Source organism: Ictidomys tridecemlineatus, chromosome 3 (genome assembly GCF_052094955.1).
Source record: "Ictidomys tridecemlineatus isolate mIctTri1 chromosome 3, mIctTri1.hap1, whole genome shotgun sequence".
NCBI lineage: Eukaryota > Metazoa > Chordata > Mammalia > Rodentia > Sciuridae > Ictidomys > Ictidomys tridecemlineatus.
In genome coordinates, this window is record NC_135479.1 from 13,997,048 (window position 1) to 14,022,048 (window position 25,001).

At 37.6% G+C, this 25,001-nt stretch overlaps 1 protein-coding gene across 16 annotated transcripts in view; it reads left to right on the forward strand.

Annotated features, from left to right (window-relative positions):
* Bptf (bromodomain PHD finger transcription factor) overlaps nt 1-25,001 on the forward strand; it is a 134,404-nt gene that overhangs the window by 103,403 nt on the left and 6,000 nt on the right. For 8 of the 16 annotated variants that reach the window (XM_078041850.1, XM_078041851.1, XM_021728418.3 and 5 more), the window contains 9 exons: nt 6,473-6,678; nt 9,259-9,481; nt 10,178-11,106; nt 12,408-12,490; nt 12,761-12,986; nt 17,609-17,940; nt 21,019-21,192; nt 21,927-22,119; nt 23,132-23,216. In XM_078041850.1, coding sequence (XP_077897976.1) covers nt 6,473-6,678; nt 9,259-9,481; nt 10,178-11,106; nt 12,408-12,490; nt 12,761-12,986; nt 17,609-17,940; nt 21,019-21,192; nt 21,927-22,119; nt 23,132-23,216 — 2,451 coding nt within the window. The remainder of the gene's footprint in view (nt 1-6,472; nt 6,679-9,258; nt 9,482-10,177; nt 11,107-12,407; nt 12,491-12,760; nt 12,987-17,608; nt 17,941-21,018; nt 21,193-21,926; nt 22,120-23,131; nt 23,217-25,001) is intronic. The other 8 variants (XM_078041853.1, XM_078041857.1, XM_078041861.1 and 5 more) reach the window with 3 other exon arrangements.

The window sequence follows — 25,001 nt, forward strand, 5'->3', positions numbered from 1 at the left end:
ATACTTCAGAGCATACTAAATTTCAAATCCATTATGGGATACATTTATCATGGGTATTATTTCACAGTCTTGGCCTTGCCGTTAAGGAAAAAAATGGGCTTTGTCAAGCAATAAAAATGTTAAAGAAACTTTTTTTGAGAGAGAGAGAAAGAGAGAATTTTTTAATATTTATTTTTTTTAGTTTTCTGCGTACACAACATCTTTGTTTGTATGTGGTGCTGAGGATCGAACCCGGGCCGCACGCATGCCAGGCGAGCGTGCTACCGCTTGAGCCTCATCCCCAACCCTTAAAGAAACTTTTAATGAATGGTATTGTGTAGGTTAAAAATCATTGAAGTAAAAAAAAAAAAAAAAAAAAGCACTAAAGTTTGTATGGCAAAAGACAATCTAGAAAGTAGCTAAGAAACATAAAACAGCATAAATCCAAATTTTAAAGGTAGTGCTAGATCTTCATTTATCATAGTTAATGTCAGTGGCTTAAAACTACCATATTAAAAGTTGAAGTCTGGGGCTGGGGCTGTAGCTCACTGGTAAAGAGCTTGCCTCGAATGTGTGAGGCACTGGGTTCAATCCTCAGCACCACATAAAAATAAATAAAGATACTGTGTGTTAGTCTATAACTAAATAGGGGGCTGGGGCTGGGGCTTAGCGATGGAGCGCTCGCCTAGCACATGCGAGGCCCTGGGTTCAATCCTCAGCACCACATAAAAATAAATAAATAAAGGTATTGTCTCTAACTACAACTAAAAAATAGTAAGAAAATCTATAATTAAATAAATATTTTAACAAAAAAAAGTTAAAAGTCTATAAAGATGGAGTAAAAAACAACTAAAACACACACCTACACATTTATGAGAAATACTACCTAAAATCAAATTTCCAGAAAAGCTACAAAATAAAAAGATTTGCAAAGACATAAAAAGACCATAGAAAGAAAGAAGGAATGAACAAGGAGAGCTCTACATAATATTCGGTGTTTACAAAGAGTACAACAACAACACTAATTAAGACAAAAGAATTTATGTTGGCTTAAAGCAACAAACTGTAACCGGAGTCCTTATGAATAAAGAAGGAGGTATATCAAAACTACTCAAAATCAAGGAGGCACCAGCAAGAGACCACAAATGTGCACCCACTTTTGTGCTTTCAGGAATGCACAAAGCATTCCTAAATATTTATTGGCTACTTGGTAGAAAAAAAATCATTTTAAGTTATAAATAAATCCCCCAAAGTAAAATGTGTATAGACCATGTTCTTGGTAATAAAGCTAGAAGTTAATAATAAGATCTACTAACCTTTATTTGTTTAGAAAATTTTCAAAACCTGTAAGTAACTTTTGTTTCTAAACAATTTGTTTCTAAACAAATTTTCTAAACAAGTTGTAGAAATACCAATTATGTAATTATAAATTATCAAAAGCAACTTTAAGCCTTGATGCCAAAGCTGAACCCAGAGACATATTTAATTTATTCATTAAGTGTTTGAGCACCTACTCTAGGCAGTTGAAATTCATCTTAAGTCTTTTTTTTAATTTTAGTTGTAGATGGACACAGCACATCTATGTTTTTTATTTATTCATTTTTATGTGGTGCTGAGGATTGAACCCAGTGCCTCACTCGTGCTAGGTGAGTGCTCTACCACTGAGCCTCAACCCCAGCAACACCACCATCACACCCCCCACACCCCCACACCACCCCTTTAAGTCTTAACCAGAAGTTAAGAAAATGTACTAAGCAAGTATTAAAAGAGAACAAAAGGGAGGAAATAAAAGTACAAGTACCAACAATTAAGAAACAAAAACGAAAAAAAAATTTAAATCAGATCTGTTGGAAGTCTGAGAAATGGAAGGAAAATGCCAGTTCACAGAATTAGGAAGTTTGAGAAGGTGTAATGAAAGTAAACTTTTTTTAAATCAAAAGGGAATTCTGAATAGGCATCTTTATGTTAAGACTTCTGGAATTCTCAGTCTCCAAACTTAGGAACCAAATCTATTTGAATAATATGGTGTAATTAAATATTGTGCTTATTAAATAAAAATCTCTTGTCCAAGGAAGAGATTTGGAAAGTTGCTACATTTTACCTACAAAAAGGAATTCTAGACAACACGGTTTCATGAGAAAAATTCTTTTAAATGGTTGGGAAATAATTTTCTTATTATAAAACATAACAGGGCATAGAAGAAAAGATTCACAAAATATTTTATATTTGTTCTGCAGATTTAGCACAATTCTAATGTTAAACAGATCAGAGTTTTTTTATTTTTTTTTTTTAAATAAAAAGCAATCTTCTGCCAAGCATAATGTTGTATCCCTGTAATCCCAGCTACTTCAAAGCCCAGCCTGGGAGTTTTAGCAAGACACTGTCTCAAAATAAGAAGTAAAATATAACTTAGTAGTAGAGGGTGTGCCTGGCATGGGCCACCTTCACTTCCCCAGCATCCCCCTACTCTGCCCCCCAAAACACCATCTTCTACACCTAAGCAGCATTTACCCTAGAAAAGAAAGGATAATTTGTTATTTCAGTTAATGCTTCAGGGATAGTTGATGAAATTCAGTACTATTCTGATTTAAAACATAGCTATCAGGCAGTTAACTAAAAGAAAAAATTAAGAAGAAAATTTGATATTAAAGGGTAAAATTCTTAGAAAACTGAAAATTTTGGTAAATTTCCAGATGAACTGTTTCTCCTTGATGTCGTCTGTAGATGTAGTCATGTTTGTCTGACACACACATGTGAATCTAGAACTTCCAAACAGCCTATTCCTGGGGTTTTACCATTTTTCTCCCTTAAGTCTTAAATGCCCTGTGAGGGTGGAGTTTGATGAACTGCCCAACCTTGCTCTTCAGCTGTGCAGTGCTCATTTAATGTCCTTAACAAAGTTTGCCTTCACATAATTGTTTCTTTTTTTAGTTGTAGATGGACACAGTATCTTTATTTTATTTATTTATTTTTATGTGGTGCTGAGGATCAAACCCAGTGTCTCACACGTGCTAGCAAGTGCTCTACCACTGAGCTACAACCCCAGCCCCATAACTGGTTCTTAGTAGTAGTGACAATAATAACAACTCTTATGTACTGATTACTTCTGTGCCAGAATATATCTTCTTCATTCATAAATTCTCATTTAATCTTTATATAAAATAGGTACTGATATTATCCCCATTTTGTACACAAAGAAACAAGCTCAGGAGAATGAGTAATTTCTCAAATTATTAAGCTGGATGGGACTTAGTTTGGATTTGTCTGATTTCTAAGTCCATATATTAATTTATTCATTCAACAAATATTTAGTACTACTTATGTGTCAGACACCATTCCAGACCAAGACGAACTAATTAGCCAAAATTACTGTCCTTATGAAATTGAAAATACAAAATAGATAATAACCAGATAAATTATATTATATAATGTTATATATATATATATGTTTAAAATATTATTGTATATAATAATAAACAAAGTTTTACAAACAATAAAATGATCAGTACCTTGGAAAATGGAAAGGAGGATGATAGGAATTTTGAAGAGCAGGGGTTTGGGTGTGATTTTTAGGGAGGGTTGAATTTTAGAAAAGACAGCCAGAGAAAGGTAAAAATTAGAATTCATTGAGAAGGTGAAATTCTAATAAAGACCTGAAGAAGTAAGAGAGCTGAGAACATGTCTCAGGAAAGAGTTTCATGCAGAAGGAACAGCAAATGTGAAGGCCTTGGAGTAGAAGTGGGCCTGATTCATTCAGGGAAGGCAAGTGATGAGGCCTAGAGAGGACAGCGGCTGGGCGAGGCTGAGAAGGAATTAAGTTCCATTACACTGGAACTTAAGGATCTGTTTTCCCACTACCACACCAGCCTTTCTTAAAATGGGATTCACGGTCTCCCAAGTTCTAATTACAATTATTCAATTTTGAATTTGGATTTTGATGATAATCTAAAACTAACACATACATATTGGATTATTAATGAGCTTCATAGACTTCATCAGTACCAATCCTTTTATCTGTGTTTATGATGACAATTTATTAGTTCCAGGTAATTACCTTAAGTGATAACTTTTCATGAATTGTTCCTTAAGCAGCAGTGCACAAGGACATAGTGTTGAGGTCCAAAAGCTTTCAGATTTAAAGCACTTGACCACTGTGTCTTTTGATTCTTCTGGAGTAAATAGATGAGAACAACTAAAAGAAAAGTTTAGAAGGAGTAATAAAAGAAAACTTGAATTGCCAGTTGTTAAAACATAAGTTCACCAGAGTTGGTGGCATGATACAAAAGGAAACTACACAGTGAGGTATAATTTAAAAGTTGTTGTATATGAACATTTGCTGTATGACAAAAGTGTCATTTTTGAGTCAGTGGATTATGCCAGAATAATTGACTTGTATTTGGGGGGTGGGAAATAGACTTCTGTCTCACAACATAACACCATGACCAAGAACACACGTTGAATATGTGTCTAGTGAGAGAGACTGCATGATGGAGGAAAACTTCAAGAGTGATAATTACAGAAAAAAAATAAATAGCAAAACACCTAAATTAAAAAGCCTAGTCTACTTGACTACATTAAAATTTTTTATAGGTTTAGAAATAAATAAAATTGAAGGCAAAGTGGGAAAAATATATTATTTTAAAATGTATATTAAATAAGTGGGGAAAGTAGAGAAATGGACAGAGTAATGAGAGTAGGAGTTCACAAATGAAGCGTAATGACTTGAAACAGTTTAAAATGCTGAATGTCTGTGGTAATTGAGGAAATTCGGGCACTATGATACTTTTGATTGCTGAAGTATTTTAGGGTTTGAAGAGATGAGCACTCAGAGATGGAGTGGGAGTTTAAATTTGCTTTTTAAACTTTTAAAAGTTTAAATACTTTCTTTTTTATTATTTCTTACATATGTGACAATAGTGGAGTGCATTACATTCATAATTTTTTTGCATTATAATTCTTAATACACTTTATACCACAATTTATCAAATTGCAAATGGTTTCTTAAAACTCAGTATTATGTTCCTACTGTGAACCAGTAATATATTGGAGTTTATTTTGAGGAAATCACCAGAAGCACACAAAAATTTGTAATGAAGGGTTTTAACCTCCCCCCCTTTTTTTGTACTAGGAATTGAATCCAGGGGCACTTAAGTCACTGAGCCACATCCCCAGCCCTTTTTGTTTTTTATTTTGAGACAGAGTCTCACTGAGTTACTTGGGGCCTTGCTAAGTTGCTGAGCCTGGCTTTGAATTCATGATCCTCCTGCCTCAGTCTCCCCTGCTGCTAAGATTATAGACATGCACCACGACCCCTGGCTTTTTACTCTGTTTTAACAAAGAAAAATGGGAAATATTCTGAAATTCCAAATAGATTCATGTACAGTTTACCCAGTAACACAAAATGTCATTTAGCTATATTAAAAGTGTGTGTGTGTGTGTGTGTGTGTATGTAAAAAAGATAGGAAGTAAATATAAAAATTTTTAAAATTTGATGTCATTCACTAGTTAGTAATGAATCTAAATGTCATTAGCTACCACATAATTGCCTTTAACAGCAGGGGGGATTCCAATTGCCCTTTTCTTCTAGTCTCATCAAGTTAAACAAAATTTTAGAAAACTATAGAGCCATTTCATTTAAAATGCATTCAATGGACATTTATTGAATAATTACAATGAAAGCATTCTTTAAGTACTTTGCCCTAGTTTTGAGGATATAATAGTACTTGCCCTCTTGGTTCTCCAAAAATACCTATGTTAGAGCCAAGTGCACACCTGTAATTCCAGTTACTCTGGAAGCAGAGGCAGGAGAATCTCAAAGGTCACACTAGCCCAGGCAACTGAACAAGACCCTGTCTACAAATAAAAAGAAACAAAAAGGGCTGGGTTGTAGCTCAGTGATAGAATGCCCCAACAGTACTATCAGCAGAAAAGAAAAAAAAAAGTAAGAAGCTTATATTTAGAAATATAAGAAAAGGGGGCTGGGGATGTGGCTCAGGTGGTAGCGCGCTCGCCTGTCATGCATGCGGCCCCGGGTTCGATCCTCAGCACCACATACCAACAAAGATGTTGTGTCCGCCGAGAACTAAAAAATAAATATTAAAAATTCTCTCTCTCTCTCTCTCTCTCCTCTCTCACTCTCTCTTTAAAAAAAAAAAAAGAAATATAAGAAAAGGCAACCTTATAAGTGCCTTATTTTTACATGTTTTCTTTTGTCTTCCCTGTTGTCATTTTGGCTTTTATCAAAAAATATTTTTTTTGCACTCTACTAGAGATAGCAGGAACTAGATAATGGTTGCCACCAAAATAGACTCACTGACACCCAAGTGGGTCCTTTGGGGGTGGGACTATGTCTGTGAATGCATCTCTGGGCTGTTGGCATCTCAGTGTCTTTGAAAATTGAAAAGAATACATTTCTCTGAAGTGCTTGAGTTATTTGAATTCAAAATAAGGCTAAGGGCACATGAACATTTAGGATATTTTGCTGTTTGTACAGGCACTCCCCAGCAAGTCGTGACTCAGATCATCAGAGGTCAGCCTGTTTCCACTGCCATCTCTGCCCCAAGCCCAGCTTCCTCAACACCTGGACAGAAAGGAGCATCAACTGCAAGTCTACAGGCTCCAACTCCACAGTCCCCTCGCCCCCAACAAGGACAGGTGAAGCTTACCATGGCTCAGCTTACTCAGTTAACTCAGGGCCACGTAAGTAATTTAACTTTAACTTTATTTTTTTATTTTATTTTTATTTTTTATTAGTTGCTCGAGACGATACAATGATCTTGACATATCATTTGATTCAAATGGGGTATGAATTCTCATTTTTCCACATGTACAGATTGCAGGATCACACTGGTTATTCAGCCACGTATATATATATACATTAACTTTAGAGGTGATCTTATTCATTCTTGCTGTAAGTTTAAAAACATGTCCTGATTTTTGATAGGTTTAAAAATGTGCTTATTTTGAGAAGGCTGCTTCCTGGAGTCCAAGAAGATTACTTAACCAGGTGCCATGGTGCACACCTGTAATCCCAGCTCCTTGGGAGGGTAAGGCAGGAAGATCACAAGTTCAAAGCCAGCCCTTAGCAATTTAGCAAGAACCTACCTCTAAATTAAATTAAAAAAAAAAAAAATTAAAGGATGGGCATGTAACTCAGTTTTAGAGCACTATTGGGTTTAGTCCCCAGTTCTGTAACAAGAAAAAAAAAACAAGTGTACTTCTTATAATGCAAGATATAGTAAATCCCACTGTGGAGTCCCAACTACCAAAGGTTTATTAGTTAGCCAGTTTCCATGGGAAAACCAAATTTTGACTACATTAAACTGGTTCCTTGGAAAATGCAATATTGTCTTCCAATATTGTCATCCATTATTGATTAATAGATTGAATGCAGTCCCCATCAAAATCCCAAGATGTGTTTTGTTGTTGTTGTTTTTGTTGTTTTTTGTTTGTTTTTTGAAAGAACTGCACTAGCAGATTTTTAAGATTTAAATGAAAGTACAAATGATCAAAAATAATTAAGGTACTGTTGAAGAATGGGAGGGTTTGTCCTGTGTGATAACCTTATATACATATTAACTATCACCCTTCACCAGTTCATAAAGTGAGTTACTAAGGCAGGGATAGATAGACTAACAGAGCAGTAGAATGCAGAATGTGACCTCCACTTATGTGGACACTTGTTATATGACAGGTGACACCACATAAAAATAAATAAAGTAGAGGTATTGTGTCCATGTATAACTAAAAATAAATATATTTAAAAATAAGGATAGTGGCACTGGGGTTATGGCTCAGCAGTAGAGCGCTTGCCTCACACGTGCAAGGCCCTGGGTTTGATACTCAGCACCACATAAAATTAAATAAAATAAAGTTATTGTGTACAACTACAAAAAATATATATATATATATTTATATAAATTTTTTTAAAAAAAAATAATGGTAGTGGTTACCTCTAGGGGAAAGGAAGAGAATCAAGATCAGGGCACATTACATGGGGGCTTCCTGGGTATTGGCAACAATGACCAGAGTGGTGGTTTTATAGATAATCACTTTATAATTGTTCTTTAAATTATTCTTGATGTTTTGTGTATTTTTGAGCTTGCACAAAAAGTGTAAATCTCAAGCTGGGCACAGTAGCACATGCCTCTAATCCTAGAGGCTAGGATTGGGAAGCTGAGACAGGCAGATTAAAAGTTTGAGGCCAGCCTCAGCAACTTAGCAAGGCCCTAAGCAACTTAGCAAGACCTTGTCTCTAAATAATAAATAAAAGTGCTATGGATGTGGCTCAGTGGTTAAGCACTTCTATGTTCAATCCCTAGCTCCAAGGGGGAAGGAACATATACTTTCTTTTTCTTGAAAAGTAAGAGTAAATGAGCTTTGAGAGATTCATGAGTATAGTGAGCTCAGTACAATGACTTTGTGGCATCAGTTTTGGCAATTGGGAATTTGTGGGATTATGTTTCACTTTTGCTTTCCAATTCTTTGCCATGTTCCTGGCAGTCAAAGATTACTAGGTTAAGGTTGCTAGGTTCTTGTCCTCATTTTTTTTTTTTTTTTTTTGTAGTGCTTGTGAGTGAATCCAGGGCCTTGTGCATGCAAGGCAAGCACTCTACCAACTGAGCTATAATGCCCAGCTCCCTTGTCCTCATTTTGCCAATTGCTCAGACCTTTGTGACCCTCCTGTATTGGGGTTTGCATTTGATACCTGGAACCCTAAGCTTTTTTTACTTCAGGTCACACACACACACACACACACACACACACACACACAATTTGATGCACATTGAGAAAATCAAAACTCAGGAGACCTGGGTTCCTTATTTTAGCTCATCTTTATCTTGAGCAGGGGACTTGACCTTTCTAACTGGACTTTTCCCAAGTCTATTATTAGTATCAAATGAGGCAATATATATCAATGTACTTTGAAAATGTCAGGTTATTTAAATTCAGTATTTTGTTGAACCCATACTTATTCACTCCAGTGTCTTATTTTATAGATCAGGAAACTTGGATCTGGAGGATTGATGTTGCTCATAGATAGATATATGACTGTCCATTTGAAGAGCTTGATCTGGAACTCCGGATTGTTGTTGTTCTTTTCCACCAAACACTCCACATATCCTTATCTAAATTCTTACTGATAGCATTCCTTAGATATTCCAATATATTTTTTTCATTATGGTGAGGGATCTTTACAACATAGAAATGATGTAGTAAAATGCTTTACAGACTGGTGTTTTGAACACTGTTTACCTGCTGTGTGTTTTTTTTCCACAGGGTGGCAATCAAGGTTTGACAGTAGTAATTCAAGGACAAGGTCAAACTACTGGACAGTTGCAGTTAATACCTCAAGGGGTGACTATACTCCCAGGTCCAGGACAGCAGCTCATGCAAGCTGCAATGCCAAATGGCACCGTTCAGAGGTTCCTCTTTACCCCATTGGCAACAACAGCCACGGCAGCCAGTACTACCACTACCACGGTGTCCAGTGCAGCAGCAGGTAGACTCTGGGCTTCCTGAGAGGGCCACATGTTATTACCACTTGTTGCTGGGCTGATGGGGATGAGAGGGTTAATACTTACCTTTAACAGGACAGTCCTCAAGCCAGTGAGCTAAGCAATTGACATAGCCTCAGAACATTTCAGTGCCTTGGAGCTTTCCTGTCTCTACTACTCCTTGTTTCCATTAAAAACAAACAAACAAACATACTCACAAATAAAAAGAGGGGCAGAATAACAGGTTATCATGAGAACTATGCCCGCACTTCCTCCTTGCTAAGCCTCATAGGTGCTGAGGGTTGTCACAGAGGTGATCTCAGGGAGGGTACCTACTCCAGCTCAGATTCTGTGATTACAGGGTCCTATTATTAACTGCCAGCACCCATAAGAGAAAAGAGAGGCTTGGTATTACCCTGGCTCAGAAGACCTTGTTCATTTCCAGAGGCTACATCTTGCTTTGGAAGCCAGTTCTCTGGAGAGTTAGAAAAATATACAGAGGCCAGCCAAGAAGCAGGTCTCCCTCTCCCCAGTTCAGGAGAGTCCTAACCCAGGCATATCTAAGTGGACCTCTTCAAAGATTGTAATCTTTTATCCCAGAATCTAGAATTACCAACTTTAGGAAATCCCTTTCACATTCTTCTTTAACCACAATCATATGTTCTAGAATAATAGAAATGCTTTGTCTTTCTTTTTCACAGGTTCAGGTGAACAAAAACAGAATAAATCATCACCCCAGACACAGGTGCAACAAGCCAAAACCCTGCCACCAGCTCAGTCATCCAGTGTGAGTCCTGCAGAAGCCCAGCCACAGACTGCTCAGCCTTCAGCGCAGCCCCAGCCCCAGCCCCAGCCCCAGCCCCAGTCCCAGTCCCCAACTCAGCCTGAAGTTCAGACTCAGCCTGAAGTTCAGACCCAAACAACTGTCGCATCCCATGTCCCTTCTGAAGCACAACCCACCCAAGCACAGTCATCCAAACCCCAAGTTGCATCACAGTGCCAGCCTCAAAGTAATGCCCAAGGACAGTCTCCTGTTCATGTCCAAAGTCCACCACAGACTCGAATACGTCCATCAACTCCATCCCAAGTGTCTCCTGGACAGCAATCCCAGGTTCAGACTACAACCTCACAACCGATTCCAATTCAGCCACATACATCTCTTCAGATTCCTTCCCAAGGCCAGCCACAATCACAACCCCAGGTACAGTCTTCAACTCAAACTCTTTCGTCAGGACAAACGTTAAATCAAGTTACTGTTTCATCCCCATCCCGTCCTCAGCTACAAATACAGCAGCCACAGCCCCAAGTCATTGCTGTGCCTCAGCTGCAACAACAAGTCCAGGTTCTCTCTCAGATCCAGTCGCAGGTTGTGGCTCAGATACAGGCTCAGCAAGGTGGTGTGCCCCAGCAAATCAAACTCCAGTTACCTATTCAAATTCAGCAAAGCAGTGCTGTGCAGACTCACCAGATTCAGAATGTGGTTACAGTGCAGGCAGCCAGTGTGCAAGAGCAGTTGCAAAGGGTTCAGCAACTCAGGGATCAGCAGCAAAAGAAGAAGCAGCAACAGATAGAAATTAAGCGTGAACACACCCTCCAAGCTTCTAACCAAAGTGAAATCATTCAGAAACAGGTAAAGTTATTAAGTCAAAGCAGCATGTTCAGTAGCTTGAAATATTGTGCTGTGCAGTAGACTTAGTGTTTGGTTGTGTCAGGTTTCCTAAATGAGACAAAATCATTGATGTTCAAATAGAAGCAGCACTGGGTGGACCAAAGGCAGCAAATGACTACAATGGTTTGGAACTCTTTTGTTGGCTCTAGAGAGTCAGTGCTTATGAGTAACTTCCTATATTTCAGAACTAAGATGGGGGGAAAGAATTTTGAATTTAAATATCATTAATACAAAATTTGAAGATTTTAGCCTTAAAGCTACTTCAGGCATTATAGCAATTCATTTGAAGTTATTTGCAGTTGTCATTCCTTAGTATGCATAGAGACTACACAAATTGTAGAGAGATTAACTCATTTGCATTTCTAGCCACACCTTGTAAAAATGTTTTAAATACTGTTCCATAGCTTCAATAAAAAGTGGCACCATGTAAGGACATCTTGCAATAGCATTTTAGTAAAGCAAGGCAATTTAGATGATTGAGAATTATTCCACTACACTGCAGTGGCACATACATCCTCTCCCATTACCGGAGAAAGCTTTGCTTTTCGTCTACAGTGCACTCCATTTCGAATGAGGCAGGAATTTGAGTGTGGATTCCAGGTGTTACCAAGTCACGAAACTCTCTTAACCCTGAACTATCTCATTAAAACTCCTTTCTTTCCAGCCACACAGGATTATTAAAATGATTAAATGAGATCATGTTTGTGATTTTAACATGTAAGGTAATATTCCTATAAAATTAAGTTATGTAATTTGTTTATATGCCTATTCTTATCTAGCTTTCAGTACTGTATAATCTATGAATTGAAAGTTTTTCCAATATCTTTCTTTATAATCTTTATATAATGGGATATGGGAACACAATTCTTTAAAATATATGCCTGGGAAGGAAGCATAATGTTAAAAACGTGGCCTTTGGGGCATGACAGTTGGGTGAAAATTCTGGCTTTATTACTTATTATTTGATCTCAAGCAACTTGGTTAATTTCTTTTATGTTTCAGAATTTATAAATTTACTTATAAAATTATATCTATGGTTAGTGTTGTTGTAAAGAATAAAGTATTGTTAAGTGCCTATCTTAACATGATACCCAACGTGTAGACCTTCTAGTAGCTGCTAATTTTATTTGTATTAATGATGTGAAATTCTTACCATTTCTTTGAAAACCACATGTGCTCTGATTTCTACTGTTGTCATCTGTGTGCTAACTAACCTGTGGTCATTATAAAATGTGCACTTTTGGATTTGTTCTGTTCTAAAGGTGGTGATGAAGCATAATGCTGTAATAGAACATTTAAAACAGAAAAAGACCATGACTCCAGCTGAAAGAGAAGAGAATCAAAGGTAGGGAGAACACAGGGCCTCCTTCTGTGTTGGTCTCTTCTCTTTAGCCTGCATACACACAAGCATTCTTATTTTGTATTTGTCTTGATTGAAGTTCATTAACTGAGAACATTTGGCACTAATAGTTGTGCGTAATGGGTTTGAGTCACTCTTTGGAGCTTTGCAGTCACAGAAAGTTTTCGTATCACCTGTAGGGACATAGAAGACTCATGTCTTAAACCTTGCAGGTTAAAACGCCCAGCATTACATAGGTTGTATATTTTTCTCTAGAATGATTGTCTGTAACCAGGTGATGAAGTATATTTTGGATAAGATAGATAAAGAAGAAAAACAGGCAGCCAAAAAACGGAAGCGTGAGGAGAGTGTGGAACAGAAACGGAGCAAGCAGAATGCTACCAAGCTCTCTGCTCTGCTCTTCAAACACAAAGAGCAACTCAAAGCCGAAATCCTGAAAAAGAGAGCACTCCTAGACAAAGATCTGCAAATTGAAGTGCAGGTAAGAGGGTGTATGTATCCTTTACCTCTGTTCAGTATTTAGTGTCTCATGCTATTCTTTTTTGCCTTGAATTTCTGATAAGCCTAAGATTTCCACTTACTTTCTCGAATTTACATTCATGTATTTGGAGTACATCAAGTAAAAAAGGCATATATATCTTTTGAAACAATAGAGCTTTTCTAAATGTATTTTTATATCATATTCTCTGACTGGCCACTCTGAGAGATTAATCCACTGATTAAAATATTTTAGAACTCTGTTGAGAATAGCTTTTATAATCTATAACATCATCCTGCCAAAAGTTATTGGGACCAAAGTCCCACAAGAAAGATCTGACAGTACTGCAAAATAATGATAAGTATGAAAAACAAAGTGTGACCATTTAAATTAAAAAGATAATTTTCCCCTAACTTGTTAACTAATTCTGAAAGTGTTGCTGATCTACTGTTTTCTTGGGGAATTTATTGAAAAATGGAAGAGGGCATTTGAATATTTATTCATACGGACACAGCTATTTCCTCCCTTTTGTAGCACTCTCATGACAGGGGAACAGTCATGCACAGCTTTTTAAAAGACAAGTAGGCGATCTAAAACATCTCATAAAATGTCTAGTTTTGGGTGAGAAATACAAGGAAAATATCCACCAGACCAGTGGGCAACATTACATAACTGCAATGTTAGACATCTTCCCTCTAAAGTCAGAAACCAGGCAATGGTGCCAGCAGCCAGCATTATTAGTTAACATCTCTGGAAGTTCTGGCTAATGTGTTAGGTCAAGAGAAAGAAACAAGAGGCAAAGATTGGAAGAAAGAGGACAATGTTTGTTATTGTCTGTGACTTGAGTATTACATTGAAACCCCAAGTTTCTTAATTGTTTTTTTTTTTTTTTTTCTTTTTCATACTGGCAGTTGAACCCAGGGGTCTCAACCACTGAGCTATGCTCACAGCTCCCATCCCTCCCCTTTTTTTTTTTTGAGGAAGAATCTCACTGAATTACCTAGGTTAGTGTTGAACTTAAGATCCTGCTGGATGCGGTGGCACACACCTGTAATTCCAGTGGCTCTGGAGGCTGACACAGGAGGATTGTGAGTTCAAAGCCAGCCTCAGCAACTTTGAGGCGCAAAGCCACTCAGTGAGACCCTGTCTCTAAATAAAATACAAAATAGAGCTGGGGATAAGGCTCAGTGGTTGAACGCCCCCGGGTTCAATCCCCAGTTTAAAAAAAAAAAAAAAGTAGGTTACAAAATAGTGTAATTAGTGTGATGTTGATTCATACAACAAGTATTAAAATTTAAGGTGCAGCTGGATGTGGTGGACTACACCTATAATCCCAGCAACTCGGTAGCTGAGGCAGGAGGATTGCAAGTTCAAAGCCAGCCTCAGCAACTTAGCAAGGTCCTAAACAACTTAGGGAGACCCTGTCTCAAAGTTTTAAAAAAGGCTTGGAAAATTGCATGTTTCGTGTCCCCCATTATAAGTATCAAAGAGAATAGTTCTTGCCATCCGACAAATCCTGTGCTTTGTCTTTTTTATTCCTCTGCCTTTCCCCCTGCTTGTGTTTTTCTTTTTTCTTTCTTTCTTTCTTTCTTTCTTTTTTTTAATTTTTTTTCCCTTTAGCTATAGGTGGATAACAATACCTTTATTTTACTTATTTATTTTTATGTGGTGCTGAGGATCGAACCCAATGCCTCCCACATGCTAGGCAAGTGCTCTATCACTGAGCTACAACCCCAGCATTGTTTATCTTTGACAGAACTCAAATCTTTATTTAGCACTTCAAATGTGATAGATACATGTAATTTTTTTTTCCCCTGATACCAGGGATTCAACTCAGGCACTCAACCACTGAACTACATCCCAGCCCTATTTTGTACTTTATTTAGAGACAGGGTCTCACTGAGTTGCTTAGTGCCTCAACGTTGCTGAGGCTGGCTTTGAACTCGTGATTCTCCTACCTTAGCCTCCCAAGTCCCTGGGATTGCAGGCACGTGGCCACCGCGCCTGGCCACATGTAAATTTTTGTCAATTTGCTTTATAAAATTAATTTTATTTGCAGTAAAGTAAGTTTAGGTTCTGTTATTGATTTTGTTGGTTGCCTTTATTCATAGGTAATCTGTTTTCATTTTTTTGAGTGTTGCAGGCTCATCCTGAGTCAGAGGAGTTGGGTTTTTGCTTCCTCCCTTGAAGCCCAGGCTCACTCTGCCAACTCTGGCTTCCAGCAGGAAGTTTGCTCACAGCATCCAGTCCCAGGAGGCATTTTTAGGGCCTGTCCCCTGCTGTAGATTGGGTGCCACTTCCTGGTTCTGAACCTGGAGCCCTACAGGCCTGCAGTTTTATCCCTGCTTAGTTTTGTGTTCCTGTCCAGAGAGTTGTCTCTGTTTTATTCAAGCATAAGTATATCTTCTCTCTTTGCTCTTCTTAATATTTTGTTGCCGAGTTTATGTAAGTTTAGACAATTAATCTCAAGTTCATTTTTTTCTGTCTTTTTAAATACAGAAAGTCTGTTGAGTTAGCCACACCACTTATGTTCTCACTTCCAGACTGTCTCTAGACTCTCCAGAGAAAATGGATTCATTACATAAACCATGAAGTTTTTATTTGATAGTTTTCCTGTGTATTTTAGCTTCCCAAGGTACTAACATCATGATTGTTACTAATGTACCTTAGGGCGTGGAGGCAGGTGGTGCGCAGAGGTAAAAAGTACAGGGTAGATTGCTGTGTTGTTTTTCCCAGACTCATGGACCTTTTCTTCAGGGAAATCTTTGAAACTAACTCCCTCCCTCCCTCTTTCCGTTTCCTCCCTCTCTCCCTTGCTCCCTCCTTCCCTTCCTTCCTTTCTTATAGACCTCTCTTTTCATGATGTCTCTGCTTTATTTTTTCTTATTTATTTGTTTTTTATTTGAATAGTACTGGGGGTTTAACCCAGGGACACTTACACAACTGATCTACTCCACAGCCCTTTTTATTTTTTACTTTTGAGACATGATCTCTCTTAAGTTACTGAGGCTGGCCTCAAACTTGAATTCTCCCACTTCAGCCTCCTGAGTAGCTAGAATTGCAGGTGTGCACCACCGTACATGGCAAAGTGTTTGTTTTAAAATCTATGAAACTGGGCTGGGGATGTGGCTCAAGCGGTAGCGCGCTTGCCTGGCATGCGTGCGGCCCGGGTTCGATCCTCAGCACCACATACCAACAAAGATGTTGTGTCCGCCGAGAACTAAAAAATAAATATTAAAAAAAAATATTCTCTCTCTCTCTCTCTCCTCTCTCACTCTCTCTTTAAAAAAAAAAATCTATGAAACTTCTGTAAATCCAGGAATTCATTTAAATTACCAGTTAGAGCACATTCTTTTGTTCATTTTGATCTGGGGAAGCTAGTCTGTGTCTTTAGAATTTAAGCAAAACTACCATAATAGCAAAAAATGGGAACAGAAGAAGTAATGAACAATATACAGCCACTGAGAGTCAGTGTCGGGCTTTCTGCACTTCTCAACTATTCCATCATGAATAAGAGATTCAAGAATCTCCCACTCTGTAAACCATTAATACCTAGAATAACCTCAAACATTTATTAGTATTTTTAAAAGAATAATTCATCTCAGTATAGCTCTAAGATCAATGGGATAGTTGTTTTTTTTTGTTTGTTTGTTTAAGGAGGGAAAAAGTCATTAAGGCTTCTGTAGAAAAATTTTCAAAGGAAATGTGAGTTATCTAGGGCTGGGGGTGTGACTCAGTGGCAGAGCACTTGTCTGGGACATGTGAGGCTCTGGGTTCGATCCTCAGCACCACATAAAAATAAATAAAATAAAGGTATCGTGTCCGTCTACAACTAAAAAATATTTTTAAAAAAGAAAAGAATAAAGAAATGTGAGCTATCTAAGTTGTTGACCTGAAAGCCTAAAAGTTTTTAAAAGGAAAACAATAAAAAATGTGTTCAGAGTGTTTTTGATATTTTGAAATTATTGTGGAAATTTATAAATGTCTCAGATTGTAAAGGATTTTCTTGTTCATGGCTGTGGTTATTTGCACTGTGTTTTTGTAGTTGCTGATTTCAGTGGTCTTTTCTCTGGGTAACATAATTTGCTTTAAATAAATATTAAAATCTGGACAGCAGAGTTGTGTGCAGGGAGTAATGTTTCATGTGAAAAAGTCAGGATTTTAATTCATGGCAAAACTCATACTGCAAAAACAGCGTCTTTCGTTTTTAGCTTCCCCCGATCTTAAGTGAGCTCATTCAGTCTCATTCACTTTGTGCTGATCAGAGTGCATTTGAGTTTCATGTTCTGTCCACATTCTGTCTTCCTGTAAGGACAACAATGCGAACAGATACAAAATACAATCCCCTAAGCAACCACTGAGTAACCTGGACAGGACAAGGGCTGGCTGGTGGAGGCGTTCTTTCTAGGCATTTGCTCATCTTTCTGATTTCCCTCCTAGTAGCTTTCTTTGTTTTGTATTTCTGGGCTTAAGATATAGCAAGAAGACTCTTAGAATTACTGAAACTCTCACATCAGACTAAACTTGAGCTATTGCAGGAAGTGGGGTCATGTAGCACCACCTGGCCGGGTCATGCCTATACATAATTCTAATGATCCTCTTACGTTGTCTTTAATTGACAACAGGAAGAGCTGAGGAGAGATCTTAAAATGAAGAAGGAGAAGGACATGATGCAGGCTGTGCAGGCCAGTGCAGTGGCAGCACCCTCTCCGCCAGCATCAGTGGCCACAGCACCCCCAGCCCCTCCACCCTCACCTCCCGCAGCGCCCCCTCCGCAGCACTCAGCCTTGCTCCCCACGCCCCCACTTCCTGCAGCTTCCCAGAAAAGGAAGCGGGAAGAGGAGAAAGACTCCAGCTCAAAGTCCAAGAAGAAGAAAATGATTTCTACTACCTCAAAGGAAACGAAGAAGGACACAAAGCTTTACTGTATCTGTAAAACGCCTTATGATGAATCTAAGTGAGTAGATTTTTTAACTCTAGTTTCTATTCTTTAAAGTTTAGCTGTTAAATTGACAGTTTTGAAGAAAATGTGTGTATTGGTAACAGTCTAACTGAAAATAATCGATTGTAAGGATAATAATGTTTCCTCTCTGATCTTACATATGATATTTTTAACTCTGACATTAGTAAAGTAAAATTTGCTATTTCATGTTTATGAGTCTTATGTCCTTCTTTATATTCTTTTCTGTCAAAAACGAGCTTTTTGTTGCTCCTTTGCTTCCTCCTATTCGCTCTGAATTAACTCCAAATCCATCAGTAATCTTTTGGAGGAAATGTATTACTATCGATGCCCAGAACCAAGAAGGTCCTTTCTGGAGTCTGAATATGACTGGTTCAAGAGGCTTCAAATTTGAGTGGTTCCCTTTTTAAAATTTTTTTTCTTTTAAGCAATTCTCCTTTTTTTTAAATATTGGAATTCTACAACATGAAATTTTTATCAAAGTTCCAAACACCTTATTGAGAACAAAAGTCAGAAAATTTTATAAAAGAAAAGTTCCTTTTAAAGCTGAGTATGGTGGCACTTGCCTGCACCCCAGGACTCAGGAGGCTGAGCTGGGAAGATCCCTTGAGTCCAGGAGCTCAAGACCAGCCTGGGCAGTAGAGACCCCCCCGTCTAAAAAAAAAAAAAAAAAGTTTCTTTTACCCATTCTTAAAGCATAAGACTCAAAAATTTGATAACCATGGCAGCTGGAAGCTGTTTTTGACAGTTGAGTGACTTGTATTTGGTAATATAAGCAAGACTTTAGAGACATCAATAGATAAATTTCGTTTCTCTTTTTTTGTCATTACTATCATTAAATATTTAATTTTTATTTTGAACATTAAAACATAAGTCAGTTTTTAAAGCCACAATTAATCACAGTATTTTTTTTACAGTGCCAAAGAGTTTGATTATGCTTTAAAAAAAATGATCATTTAGAATTAGAATTGTTTAATGTCTACCTTAAGTGGGTGCCTGACCAATATGTAGGATAGACAGTGGTCTCTTAATGATGACTGGGTGGCAGCACTGTGGCTGCTGCAGTGCTGCTGGGCTGCATTGTCATCTGTCCGCCAACACCAGATGAACACTTTTGTGTTGAGTTAAATACAGTTCAGTTTAGGCATCTTCACTTTTCATTGTCGTACCTCATTAGAAATTATACATAGTCTATAAAGTGGAACACTGTTAACTGATTTTTCCCTCCGTTTGGTATAAGTGTGCCTCACTTTAAGCAAAACCTACTAAATGATTCCCTCAACAAAACAGAACATGAATTACTTTCTTTATAAAAAGATCTGCTTATGGAATTTCTTTAAATAATAAGAGTTCTTTGGCCTGTTTAAAATATTCAAATCATAGAAATTCATTTCATACACAACTTTTTTGGGATATCTGAGTTGCATAAAATGAGGTGCACATGTACGTGTGCTCATTCTACTGAGATTGCCTCATTATTTTGTGGATATTTCATATTTTTTAGTTTGTCATCATTAACATTTCAGTATACCTGGTTTGTTCATTCCCTGTTCTAGTTGGAATAAGGTTTTTTTTTTTTTTTAAGGAGTATTTCCTAATTTCTCAAACCCCCCTGGTTTGAGAATCTAGTGAAAGTAACTAAAAATTGAAATTCAAGCCGGGCGTGGTGATACATGCATAGCCTGTAATCCCAGCTACTCAGGAGTCTGAGGCAAGTGTGGCAGTTTGAGACCAGTCTGGGCAATTTAGCCAGACCTTGTCTCAAAATATTAAAAGGGTTGGGGATATAGCTCATTGGTAAAGTACCCCTAGGTACATTCCCTATTACTGAAAAGAAAGTTGAAATTCAAGTCCTGATCTTACTTGGAGAACAGATAGCCTACCACATTGAAGAGACAACATAGAGAAATGCCTCAGAAGGTATTTCTGGTAATAGGATAAGCCACACAGCTGTGTGTTATTCCCTCGTATTTGTGAAGCAGGTCAGTTTGAAACTTGAAGACCCATTTCCATTCTTCTAGGTGAATTTACCAAGAAATATCTTGGTAGAAAGAAGGGTTGTCAGTGGTGTCAGCAAGGCCAGTCTGGTTCTCTGTGACTCACATTAACTGACTTTGGCATGGCGTTGCAGCAGTACGCCTGTCAACACTTTGTTATAGACACTTTGATGTTTGTCATTAGGGTGCCTAATTACAAAACCTTGAGGTTGCCTACCATTACATACCCATGCAGCCTCACCTTGCCAGATACCATAGGGCCTCCTCAGCTTCCACATAACTGTTCTACATCATTCTCCCTGCTGTGTGTCCCTGGTTTTGAGTTGAAGCAAGCAGTTCCTTCAGCACTCCTTACCAGTTAACTAACCAGGCGCTCTCCACATAGTCACATACATTGTATTAACTGCAGAACTGGCCCAAGTCATCTTTTATGAAAGATGACTTTTAATTAGATTAGTGCCAACATTTATTTAGGAAACTTGGTAGAAAGTGAATTACTACATGTACCTTTTTAGTTTTCTTCTTCATATCATGTTTTGACCATTTATCTTCTGCACCTGGCTGACCTTGCATGTTCCTTGTAGTGTAACTTTTACTCGGTGTTTGCGCTTTGCTTTGTTTTCAAATTTAAATTGTGAGATACATTTTCAAACCTATCTAAGAAATAGCCCTGATATTGAAATGGCTTCTGTGGAATAGGTTTGACAGATGTAAGTCTTCGATTCTTTGGCTTTGGTTTTTGTGCCTGTTTTAGTTTTACACACATTCATTAAGAGGAAGACATTACCATCAGTGTGTTGTTTATTTTTTCAAATTCCAGTATGTTTTTAAAGACCCATATTTCACTAAACAGTGTGCTTGTTGAAATTGATGTGAGTGACCTTATGTTTTCACACTTGATACAGTGTCAGATGCTGTAGCTTGCCAGGGTTAGCATGGTTGGATTTAGGGTGTTTAGCTGACTCATTGTAGAAAGTTATCCTGTAAGAAAAGTGAATCAGGGCCAGGAAGACAGATTTAAGTACCATGCAGCTCAAAATGACAATTACATTGTCATTTTCATTGTGAATACTTTTAGGTTCTATATTGGCTGTGATCTTTGTACTAACTGGTATCATGGAGAATGTGTTGGCATCACAGAAAAGGAGGCTAAGAAAATGGATGTGTACATCTGTAATGATTGTAAACGGGCACAAGAGGGCAGCAGTGAGGAATTGTACTGTATCTGCAGAACACCTTATGATGAGTCACAGTGAGTTCTGATAAGACCATCATATTTAATAACTTAGGAAGCCAAATTGCTCTGACTGGTTATTTATTTATTTTAAAATAAAAAGCAAGATATTTTGCTGCATATATTATACACTTACAATACAAATTCCTTTCCAATTTTTTTTTCTATTTTTCCCTCTTTACCTCCCCTTTGAAATTTATGTTGCTTCATAGTGAATGCTTGAGATGCATTGGGGAAAATGTGGTTTAATGGCAGATTTGATTCTTCAATATGTAACATAGAAATTAATGAGATTAAAATAGCCTGATTTGTTTGGACTTTATCAGTGTTTGATATGGTGCTTTATTGTAGGTTAGAAATGCTAATTTGGGTACAAGCTCTGAGACTCTGTTATTAGCTTATAGGATTTTGAACTCCCATTTGGTACAGTACTAGTTGAAAGATTTTGTGTTTTATTTTGTTTTGAGATTTAAAATCAATTAAATGTTTTATATTTTTCTTCAAATTGGTTCTTCAATATTACATAGTTCTCTTAATAAACTTTTACTGCTTGTTCTTAACATCAGAAATACTAAATTAACACATTGGAATGTCAATCTCAAGAGTTTTAAAACAACCATAATACTAAAATTATTTTATACCCCAGGGTTTAGCACATTTTCGCTTGCATGTTTTATTGTTTTTAAAAAGTAAATTAGAACCAATGTTATCCCGTGTGTTTTGGTCTCACATTTCCATTTCGGATCTTACAGATTTTATATTGGCTGTGATCGGTGTCAGAATTGGTACCATGGGCGCTGTGTTGGCATTTTGCAAAGTGAGGCAGAGCTCATTGATGAGTATGTCTGTCCACAGTGCCAGTCGACAGAGGATGCCATGACAGTGCTCACGCCACTCACCGAGAAAGATTATGAGGGCTTGAAGAGGGTGCTGCGTTCCTTACAGGTGAGAAGCCACTGCGCCCAGCGTTGGAAAATGGAACCAACCTGCATAACTTTGGAAACATTTCTAGGGTTTGAACTTTTGATCTTCTGGTTCCTGGCTGTTTGCCGACTCCCAGCTCTTGGAGTGAAGAGCCTGACGGATGTCAGTCTTCCACATGTCAATGGCATGAGCTTCCCCACGGTTCCCGTGTCTGCATCCCATCTCAGCTGTTGTTTAGCTAACACTCTTAGTTAAAACAGCTAACTTGTTTTTAACTTAAATTCTATTCTTTTTATATTTTGCTGAGGATCTAACCCAGCGCCCCACACATGCCAGGCAAGCACTCTACCTCTGAGCCACAACCTCAGCCCCTTAAATTCAGTTCTTAAACAGAGTTTTATGTCATGGCCATAGGTTGGGAAGAATTTGGTTAAATTCTACTTACCCCCCGTTCCCTTGTTTAAAAAAAAAAGTAGGGGGAGATCTCCATGGTTTACAAGATTAGGGAGTACTGGAAAAGTATGCGTATATAGAGCACCAGATTGAAACTTTTCTTCTGTTGTAATCAGAATCACAGAAATTGGAAGAGCTGAAAGGAGAATCAGAGACTCGATATGTGGTTGAATGTTGTTTAACGTCACATCTTTGCCACCTCATTACCCAGCAATGGTAACCATTCAACACTTTGAACCCATCCACGCCAGCTTTACACAAGTGATTGCGTGCCAGCATCACTCCACTGGCAGGTCATCATGCAGAAGCCAGAGCACAGATGTCATGACTCCCAAGCTAGTGCTCTCCCCACACACCCCCCAAGGTCCTCCCACCAGCTTTGAGAGCCATTATTATAGAGTGTGCTCATCTTAGGTAACTTGTGACTAGAGTGGAAATCATCTGATCTCAATAATTTCATCTCAAATTCAAAACTGACTTTTACAATTTAAGGATTTTTTGGTATAGTAATTCACCTGAGAAACTGAAATAGAATTAGTATTCCTACCCGACAGTAATGATAACCTATTTTTTATTATAGGCTCATAAGATGGCCTGGCCTTTCCTTGAACCAGTAGACCCTAATGATGCACCAGATTATTATGGTGTTATTAAGGAACCTATGGGTAAGTACCTGAGTAGGATATGAAGTTTTTTCTGGAAATCTCAGTAAATAGTTTTAATATCCATATAAAGTTCATACATCATGAGGATATCTTGAGCAAGGCTGGTGGGAGTATAAATTGGTATGGTCACTCTAAAGGGTAAATTGGCAAGCTTAAACATGTTTGCCCTTGAACCCAGCAATTTCATTTCTTAGGATTTATGTATGCACAAATTCATTACAACAGTGCTTACAATTGTGAAAGCACTGGAAATGAAATGAATGACCATCAGCAGAGGAGTAACAAAATTCAATGATGTGAGTGGAGTATTATGCAGCTGTATGAAAGAATAAATGTCTAACCTTCTCCTCCTTTTCTGTCACCTCTTCCTCACATTTTCCTGAAGGAGAACAAAGTTGATAGAACTGCAATAGAGATGCAAGAGAATATAGATTAATTTCCCATAAAAAATGACAATAAATAGTAGCTATAACTGACTGTATTAAGATGAACAGCTACAATTGATTATTAAAAAGCAATGAATTGGGCTGGGGATGTGGCTCAAGTGGTAGCGCGCTCACCTAGCATGCATGCAGCCCGGGTTCGATCCTCAGCACCACATACAAACGAAGATGTTGTGTCCGCCGAGAACTAAGAAAAAATAAATAAATGTTAAAATTCTCAAAAAAAAAAGTAATGAATTTCTAAAAGGGATTACAAAAATTATAATAGATAAAAAGCTGCCAAAGGATTAGTTTCAGCTGATGGAAGAATTGTGTTCCAAAGCCATGAAGCATTTTCTAAATGGGAAGGGTTTGTGTTTGGTGGCCACTTAAAAGAGGGAAAGTCAAGAAGAAGCAGTGGGACTTGGTTAGAACTGTTTCTGATAGACGAGCACAGTCGCCTGTTGCTTGATGAGGAGGATGCATTAGGCAATTTCACCATGGTGTGAACATCAGATCACACAAACTGAGAGGACCAACACCACTGGGAATTCTTTGCCGGTTAGCTCCATGCTCTTGAATGTCAGATTAAAGGGGTTAAACACTGAATATACTTTGGGTTCATGTAGTCTTTGAGAAGAAATCCGGGGTTGTTTGCTAAAATACATTAATAAATTCTAACAAAATAAATACATACTAATTGTAAAAAATTTAGGAAATAGAAAAAGAGACAGGGAATACAAGAGTAAATGCAAATGTATTCCTGAGTCAGTCATTTTCAGAGCAGTAGTTTAGTATTTAATTAAATATACCTTAACTTTTTAATCAGAATTCTTTTCTTGAAGAACTAGGTTGTTTTTCTGTTCTTTTCCTCTCTCAGTTTTGTTATATATATGCTTCATAATATTATCTCTTCTGTAGGTGCATGAAGATAATATAGCTCTCTAAGACATGTTGTTAGAGGAAGAGAAATGAACATTATCAAACAGTACCTAGGTTTTAAGCAGTAAACAATTGTGTGTTAAAAGTACATGAATGTGTTTAGAAATGTCGGGACTGATACAAACTAAATTGAAAGTAGTAGTTTCCTCTGGAGTTGTGCAGGAACCAACAGGAAAAATCAACAGTAGCTTTTGGTTTATTGGTTGGCACTGGGAATCAAACCCAGGGGTGCTTTACCACTGAGCCAGCTTTTTATTTATTTTTTATTTATTTTGAGGCAGGATCTTACCAAGTTGTTGAGGCTGGTCTTGAACATGCAATGCTCCTGCCTCAGCCTCCAAAGTTGCTGAGATTACAGGTGTGTGCCACCATGCCCAGCTATAAAAATAACTCTTTAAGTAATAATGACAATAATATGAAT